Below are 9,432 nucleotides of genomic sequence, written 5' to 3'. Positions count from 1 at the left end.
ACTTTGTTGATTTGGTTTTGTTGTTTGAGTATATTTAGTTATATGTTGGTATTCTGGTTGTTTTTTTTTGCAAATGCTGAGTTGTATATTTGTAAAGTTTTTTTTCTTTTTAACTGGAGTTAATAAAGGAAAATGTAAAATTTGTTGACTGATAAAAATATTGATTATTTTATGCCCACGTCCTCACGCCAAGCACCTGCTCCAGATCAGAGCTGCGGGATATAAAGAAGCCATTCTTGCACACCTAGTAGTGGAACCTCATCGGGAAACACTGCTTTCCATGTACTTCGGAAAGAACCTGGTTCCCCGCCTTGTCTCCAGTCTCCAGTCCCGGCCCTTGAACCACGTTTGCTCCTCAAGTGACCCACGCCTGTTTCCAACAACGCCTCTAGCTTGCTCCTTTGTTTTCTCAATAAAAGGAACCCGTAACTGGGTTCACGCCCTCATCATTGACGAGTTAATCCGGCAACTTCACTACTTTTAAACTTGTTTTTTTTTTGCTGAAACAGTTTGTCTGAATTTTCTGACACTAATGTAGCACACAGTGCCGTGGGTTTTGATGGGGTAAAGAAGGATGCAGAAGCAGCGTTCATCTCAAACGTTTATTTGAACACCGGCACACAGGAAAAATAATGCTCTCGGTCCAAGGACTCTGTTTCCTCCAGGACCTGCGCTTCTTCCCAGCCTTCCTATTTCTCCAGATTCCATCTTTTCACAGTTACATGAATATTATGTATTGTAGATGGTGAAAGACCTGAATTCTTTGGATTCCTGCATTGAGAAATGTTCTGTTTGAACTGATTGACAATTCTCTCACGAAGTTTGGTACAAAGTGGTGAGCCACGACCCATCATTGTCTGCAAAGGTTGTGTCTTTGGTGGATGCTCCTTTTAGACCCAATCATGATACCCTCACCAGTTATCAATTCACCTGCTTATTTTGGAATCTTCCAAAATGACGTTACATGAATATTCTATAAACTTTCACTCTTAAGTTATGTTGCCTCTGTCCCAACTTTTTTTGAGTGTGTTGAAGCCATCAAATTCTAAATTTGCTTATATTCACAAAATACAATCAAATTCGTCAGCCAAAACATTAAAAGTCATTTCTTTGTACTTTTGTCAGTTAAATAAAGGTTGAAGAGCATTTACAAATTGCAAATTCTTGTTTTTATTGCATTTTAGAAAATATCCCAACTTTCCTGGAAATGGGGTTTGTAGAAGTTTCATAACTTCTCAAGTATTGAGGGACAAAATATCAGACAGAGTGACGTACAAGTACTGGAAGGGCATGATGAGGCCATGCAAAGAAAAGGAAACGGATGACTTTCCTTGCAGAGGTTTTCGGGGCAGCAGGTAGCCCTAGTGGTTAGCGCGTCCACCGACCTGGGCTGAAACTGCTGCTTAAGCTGTTCGCTCAAGGTAGAAGACTTAGCCTGAATGGATACGGTAAAAATATCCCGCTATATAAATGGGTAAACATTTGTAACGTTGATTACGGTAGATGTGGACGAAGGTGTGAGTTGAGCACGAGCGCTCATGTTCTCTGGGGCGGTCCCCGCGCTGAAACTGGCAACTGCAGCTTACCGAGGAGCTGTTGGTGACTTCGCAGCGTTTTCAGGGGATCTTAAACATTTATTTTTTTTAATGTTGTCCAACCCTCGGTTTTAGCGTTATACAGAAAAGGTAAGAGTCTTTACATTTTATTATAAACCTAAAATATATGAACATCATGGTTACAAACTATGTTCACACTACATTTACATACTACAGTATTTTAAGTTTTAAACTAAAGTTACTCCGTTGTTACACAGGTAAAATGGCACCCTCTGTGTGCTTATGTCGTCTGGTGTTTGTCACTGTTAATAAAAAAAAATAACTTTTTGTAATGTAAAAATGTGCAAAAGACTCTAACTTAGCCTCACTAAGCGCTGTTGTTTGAACTCAAGTGTTTTTGATCCTTCCCTCACGGGTCTTTGCGTACTGTCTTTTTAAAGATGAGGAGCCGTGAAGAACAACCAGAGAAATATCCCTATCACTTTATGAAGCTTAAGACATAACTCTAAGATAATCATCCGGGATAATGTGACCATTTCTCACATTTCATTACATGCTTATTGTACTAAACATAAATTCAAACATGATAAAACCACGTTTTGCACATTTAGTGTGTCAAATTATTTTTTCAGGAGTACTGTATTAGTTTCTCTCAGTAAGGAACATATTTGTTAAGCACTTTATAACAATACATAAAATACATCATACCAAATAGTGGTGTTAATGCTCTGTAGAACACCCATGGCTCTGGGATGCCTTTGACACTCCTTGGTGTCAGGTACAGGTTTTACCGGACTGGTTTAACTATGCATGTCTGGAAACAATAGCTTTCAAGATCAATTCTATTGATATGATACAAAACCTGATTTACTGCAGATTCCTGATCTGTGTCTATGCGAGTGTTTGAAAAGGGCATCATGTCAAATCGACAGCCTCTGCACTTGACTAGACTTGGAAAATATATATATATATATATATGCTTATTGTATATAATGTCTTTAAAAAGCAATTTCTCACTGCATATTTCATTTATATTTCTTGCTAACTATAAAATCACAATTAATTGAAGAGCTGAACATTTTTTTCAGGATTCTGACATTTTTACAGTATTCTGTTCTTTTATTGATGTAATAATTAATCCCCCTCTCAACCCCTCTCTTCCTTGTCACCCTTATTTCCATTGCATGTCTTAGGACACCTCTTATTTGACCCAGTTTATTGGAGTTCCCAATATGCCTCGTTGTGGACTGAAATGGTCAGCGATGGCAACTGTAGTGTCACTACAAGGCGTTATTATGGTCCTGCTCATAGGATGGAAAGGGTGGCTGACTCCGCCCACTGCTGTACCCCGCATTCCACAAAGTCTCTCAACCCCTCAGGGCAAGGTACACGTGCTGCTGCTGTCATCATGGCGATCAGGATCCTCCTTCATGGGACAAGTATTTAGCCAGCACCCAGATGTATTCTACCTGATGGAGCCAGGCTGGCATGTGTGGACTACAATGAGGCAGCCGGGAGCTGTTGCTCTCCAGACCCTAGTGCGTGACCTGCTACGCAATGTGTTCCACTGTGACATGTCCTCACTAGAGGCCTACACCCCCTCAAAGCGCAATGTTTCTCATCTTTTCATGTGGAGCCAGAGCCGTGCCTTGTGCTCCCCCCCAGCCTGCCCCCTCACCCCAAGAAATGCTCTCAGCAATGACCGAGAGTGTGCAAAGCACTGTGACCAACGTGGTCTGCAGGGAGCCCAGGAAGCCTGCCACAACTACAGCCATGTAGCTCTGAAGGAGGTGCGTCTTTTCTCCCTGGAGCCATTATACCCACTGCTGCGTGATCCCACCATCAACCTCCGAATCATCCACCTGGTCCGGGACCCCCGTGCTGTGGCCCAGTCCCGAGACCAGGCTGCAGTGTGGCTTAGGCGGGATGACACACTGCTACTGGAGATGGGTGATCCCCGGTCTCCTGACAACCTCTTTCGCATCATGAAGGAGATATGTAAGAGCCATTTGCGGATTCATGAAACAGCCATGCGCCAGCCACCGAGCTTTTTACGTGGCCGCTACCGGCTGGTGCGCTATGAGGACATGGTTCGAGACCCGGTGGGGGTGGTGGAAGACCTATACAAATTTTCTGGACTAAAGATGACCCCTGAAATGAAGAACTGGATTCACCAAGTAACTCATGGAAAGAGCCGAAAGAACCCTGCCTTCAAGGTTAGCTCGAGGGATGCTGCCACAGTGTCTGAAGCCTGGCGGACCAAGCTGGCCTACAGTAAAGTGCGCCGTGTCCAGAATGTTTGCAGCGCTGCCATGTCCCTGCTGGGTTACCTGCCTGTGGCCAATGAGCGAGAGCAGAAACAGCTTGGACTTGACTTGCTGGTTCCACACAAACCCAGCCACTTCAGCTGGAGCTCCTCAAAAAACAAAAGTGAACATGTCAACTATGGCCAGATGTGACCCTCAACTGGAGGGAGTGTGGTTTCTAACCCATACACATCTCTGGCTTCTTCTGCAAGTTTTTCAGTTTGAAGAGCTAGTGAAGTTGGAGGCAAAGGTTCAAATAATAAATGTATGTTTAATTACAGCACAGCGTTCACGTTGACTTTTTAACTTATTTAAAGTATTGTGATTACTGTAAGATTGTTAATCAAAATCTCCTGAAGGAACTGGCATTAATTGGGTATGTGATATTAGCTTAAGTGCTGATATGTTCATGATGTATTCTCATAACGTTTATTTGTGAAACACAGCAGATTTGCAGTGTTTCATGCTACTTGGTCAAGTTGTATTTTTAACTGTGATGCTTGTAATTGAAAGTTTAGTTTTTTAGCTGGGAATTTTTTTTTTAATATAAAAAAAGGTTTTCACTCATTCTGTAGATATTTCCCAGGCAGCTACATTTGTCCCAGCAGACACAAATTTTATTTCTGCAATTATGAATATACTACATACTGTAATTGTAAATGTAAGAAAGACAAACGTGAAATTCCCTTTGTGCAGGAGTTGGTCATTCAGTGTCCTTTCGCTTGCTTTTTTTTTGTTATTAAGTAAAAGTATGTAGTAAATTTTATCCTTATATATACTCAAGACAGTATCAAGATTTGCCCACACACTGTTCTTCACACAAATGATTAGCTCTCTGTTATTGATTATGTATCATATCTGCTGAAATTCGTTGTAATTTGAAGCTTCCCAATCATGTAATACCTTGCACTTTCATTATGTTTTGTATTTTGTTCTATCAAACTGGACAACCCACTGATTTTGCCTGCCTCCTCAGCTTAGAGTCCAGAAGTAAACTCAAGTCTGTCTTTCTCTCAGCACATCGAAGCCGCAACTTGGACCTGCAAATACATTCTGTGTAACATCTGTTAGATCCACCCCTATCTATTTAGACTCTCTGCAACTACTTGTCCAGGCCTTGGTGATATCCCGCCAGGACTACTGCACTCTCACCTGTATCTCGCTTCCAGCTACTGCCATCAAATCTGTAAAGCTGATACAGAATGCTGCTGCACGAGTTGTTTGAGCTGCCAAAGCATTCCCACGCATCTCCCCTCCTTGTCTTTTTGCATTGGCTTCTTATAGGTGTCCAGATCAAATTCAAGACTGTGGTTACAGTCTACACAAGCATCAGTGGAACTGCTCCCATATATCTACAAGACCTGATCATCCACTACACCCCAACCACACTGCTACGCTCCTCCACCTCTGCCTGCTTGGTGGTTCCATGCACAAAAGGTCCAAAATCAAGGTTTTCGGTTCTGGCTCTGATGTGGTGGAATGAACTCCCCTCCCACTAAGAACTAGTGAACCCCTCCCTACATTTAAGAAGGGTCTTAAAATCGCCTCTCCCATGATCTCTTAAGTACATGTTAATGTGTAAATGTTCACTCTCTATAATTGAGGTCATAACTGTTGAAAAACAGATAAATGTTCATGCAACTACTTGTGATGTAAATGTTTTTTTCTTTTTTTTTTAAAGTGATTAGGAATTGTCAATTATTTCGATAAACCTTTATGCAGCTGCTCATATGATGTACAGAACTGTGCAACTGTCTTTGGCACTTAGAAGTTTCACAAAAATATTTGTTTTAGATGGTTATTTAAAGTCTTCTGCATTAGTGTCAATGGGAAAGAGCATATTTTAGATTTCCAAGGATTTCTTTTGCAAGAAGTTACAGTATTACAGTAAAGGTTTTGAATGTCATTAAAGAAAGAAAGTAGAATAGTAATAAACCACTTTCCAAATAGAGAACTTGAGGTCTTTGTATGGTAAACCAGTTAACTGAAGCAGAAACAGCTGTACAGAGGCAATAAAACTGGGTGAGGGATAACCATACTGAAAATGTGATGTTTTGTCAGATGTGGCAGTTTAACTCTTAGATCTTACACCATGGCAAAAGTGAGTATAGCAATAAGACACAAGGTGGTCATCCTCATGACAAGTGGTTGTGCGGTGGATGAATGGTTACGGAGCTTTGTAGGAAGTTAATTAATAGCATTATTTTTGGAATCATTCTCACTTTACAGTTTTTTCCCCAAGTGCCTAAAACTTTTGCACAGTACTGTATGTAGCCCCCTGCTACTTGTGTTCATGGGTTGTTTTAGTGCTGTGTGGTTGGTTTAATTGTTATTGATGTATAATAGTTTATATTGATATGGAAAGGGTTCTGGGTTTTGTAAGCTGTTGATGCATTTTTGACGTAGAACTATGTTTTTCTCCTCACTACGTGGGGGGGTAACTTGGGAGTTGACCGTCAAATGCAACCTGTCACGTAAAAATGCAACCCCCTCTCGCTGTTACTGCTCGCAAATGAAAAGACACAGAGAGAGGAAGGAACACCGCATCAAACGAGATATGAACGGCTGCTGCCAATTCAACCTGAGCGAGCTGACAACGTTGCGAAAATGTCCCACATTTAGTTTGTTATGGAGTTGCACTAGATGTCACCATATTCGAAGCACATGTCATAGCATTGACCTCAGCACCTCAGTTCATACCTAGAGAGCCGCGTTATCAGACACGTATTGCGCCAGCAGGAAAACCTTCATTTAGACCGAGGTAGGGGGCCCGAAGGTAGATCATCGTATTAAACATTTCAAAGATGCCCAACAAACACAATGCAAAGTACTATCGCGACCGACAAGCTGCACTTAGGGAGTAAGCCAAGGCCTCTGGCATTTGAAAAACACCAGCTAAGACACCGGCTCAGCGAAAGCGTGAGCAGCGTACGGGGGAGGCTGCAAAATCGCCTCAGGCGGCCTCGAAGCCACAACCATCGACTTCTCGCACACTTGACATCGCCGTGCAACACAACCCCATGGACGTGGATGCAGCAGCGACCGACCTGATATCTGGGTCGGGGCTCACCACCCACACGTAGTTCTACGGAAAGATATGCAGCATAGTAAAGCTATACACCTGAAATTTTTTAAAAAACGAATTCTTCTTCATTACTGCAAGAATGTTTCAGAGCTATATTTTATGAAAGCTGTGGTGCACAATAAGGAGTAAACACAAATACATTTTTTGAGCTAGTGATGATGACTGTGATTAATTAGTAGAAATGTCCCAGCACAGCATAATAATTACTTCGTAGTCTGGAGAGATGAGAAAAATAATTAAACTATTTTGTTTGAATAGCTCTTGTTAGTGCCCAAATAATAGGAAAAGAATCTAAGTGTTAATTCAGGATGCTAGTCAGTGCAAACGGAAAATAGGATAAATTTTGTGGGGGGGAATTCCGGGGGAAAGGGGAAAAAAGAAAAAAGGAAGAGGTGGGAGACGGAGAGACGAAGATGAAGCGGTGTGAAAAGTTTGATAATTAGTTAAGTTTTGTGACTTATTGAGTTAATAGACTGCTGTGTTATATTAAAGGGTAACTCCTGGAAAGAAAAGGAATCGAGTTTGGTTTTGTTAACTCTGGTTACCTCGTTGAGAGGGGAAGTTGCGAGTGTGAGGAAGACGCATTCACACTGGGTTGTTTCCTCTGCAACCAAAGCTGAGGCAGCATAAATGTCTGGGAATTGGTACACCGGGAAAGGACCCCAGGGTGAGCTGCATGCGGACAGAGCGCCAGCCCGGGATTTGCAACCGCACTGCCCTCGTTGGAGAGAGAATTGGAGGACTGGTTGTTGACCGTTGGAGAGTTTCGAAGGAGCAGTGAGTGAAAACTCTTTTTTTCCCTTCGTGGGGAACAGCTGAGCTCCAAGAAGCGCACCAACGTCTGAGGTACCATAAACGGGGAAAAACCTGGATACTAAGTTGTGTGTTTTCTTTGTTATCCTTAATATATGTCGTTGTGAGTTATCGGGATCTGTATTAAATATTTCTTCTATTTTTTTTATTACACTCTGATAGTGTAATTTTTCTTATTCGTGTGTTTGTACTGTGGTGTTTTTTTTTTAGAGGGGAAAAGACATAAGGGCTATGGTTGCCAAGTGTGTTGCATGGGAGGCTAAGCTCACACTAACAGGGACAGCTGGTAGTGTAGTGGTTAGAGCTACTGCCTTTGGACCCGAAAGTAACAGGTTTGTGCCTTACTTCTAGCTGTAGTACCATTGAGCAAGGTGCTTACCCTAAATTGCTCCAGTAAAAAATTACCCAGCTGTATAAATGGGTAAATAATTGTACTGTAGCCTCAACCCTGTAAGTTGCCCTGAAGAAAAGTGTCAGCTAAATTTATTTATTTTATTTTTATGGAGCGCTCTTCTCACACAGTGACACAGAGCGCTTTAACACAGGCATGCAGCAAGAAAAATTGATACAAACATCAATGAATAAATGTAACGGTATAACGATACAACGTACTAACTGGGCCTTTCTGCACCCTAGTCAGTGTCATATACCTAGTCTGTAAGCTGCAGGAGATGCATCTCAAAGTTATGTTTTCGTAGACACCACCAGTTCACCTCCCATGTGAAGACCTAAAAACCAGAATTGAGTGGGTGGGCTACATGTGGGGGCACATCTGGGATCTGTTTACTGTTTTTCTGTAATTGTGAGTACATTTTTCTAAGAGGGACATCAAATACCAACAGAGGCATTTATAGCCCTATGGTCACTGAAGTGTGTTTTGGGGTGCATTTTGTAATTTGACATCTGGAAAGTTGTTGCAACATGGAGTCAGAGCAGATATTCCAATGGTGTGATGACAAGGGTATTGGATGTTAGAAAAGCACAATAGTGCTCCACAATAGTGCTTAGTGGGATTTTTCTTGATGATGAGACTATTTACAAGGTACGGGATGGGGGTAAAGGGGGGTGCGGTGGTGCAGTGGGTTGGACTGCAGTCCTGCTCTCCGGTGGGTCTGGGGTTCGAGTCCCGCTTGGGGTGCCTTGCGATGGACTGGCGTCCTGTCCTGGGTGTGTCCCCTCCCCCTCTGGCCCTGCGCCCTGTGTTGCCGGGTAGGCTCTGGTTCCCTGCGACCCTGTATGGGACAAGCGGTTCAGAAAGTGTGTGTCTGTGTGTGTGGATGGGGTAAAATATTTGGTCACTGTAAAGTAAGAGGATGGTGTTTAGGAGATGCTGATAAGAACCAACTTGTTTTAGTTGAAACTACAAATGATATGACTAAGGCTACCATACCTGAACAGTTCTCAGCTAGAGGTAAGTTGGGGCCCTGGGTAGTTAATGTCAGTGATACCCAAGAGTGCCCTATGCTTAGTGAAAAAGGAGGTTTCCAGGCTAAGCTCCTGTCATTCCTGGCCAGTGAAGAGAAGACTTTAGCTGATATGTCAGGTTGGCTTAGTTCTGCTCCAGTGCCATCTATTGCTCTGGACTTGAATACCGAACTCGTGAATGCTGTCTCCTCACTTGTTGAGAAATGCCAAGCCACGCCTGCAGATGGACCAGGCTATCGTAAACTTC

At 42.5% G+C, this 9,432-nt stretch overlaps 1 protein-coding gene across 1 annotated transcript; it reads left to right on the top strand.

Moving 5' to 3' along the window:
• Positions 1 to 1,266: 1,266 nt before the first annotated feature.
• Positions 1,267 to 5,207, top strand: LOC108933967 (carbohydrate sulfotransferase 6-like). The gene is made up of 2 exons (XM_018751415.2): positions 1,267 to 1,685; positions 2,750 to 5,207. Exon 2 carries the CDS (start codon positions 2,789 to 2,791, stop codon positions 4,013 to 4,015), a length of 1,227 nt encoding a protein of 408 aa, XP_018606931.1. The 5' UTR covers positions 1,267 to 1,685; positions 2,750 to 2,788; the 3' UTR covers positions 4,016 to 5,207.
• The last annotated feature ends 4,225 nt before the right edge of the window (positions 5,208 to 9,432 follow it).

This window comes from Scleropages formosus, chromosome 1 (assembly GCF_900964775.1).
Source record: "Scleropages formosus chromosome 1, fSclFor1.1, whole genome shotgun sequence".
Lineage (NCBI taxonomy): Eukaryota > Metazoa > Chordata > Actinopteri > Osteoglossiformes > Osteoglossidae > Scleropages > Scleropages formosus.
Note: the sequence above shows the minus strand (reverse complement) of the source record. Positions and strands in the feature narration are given on the sequence as shown.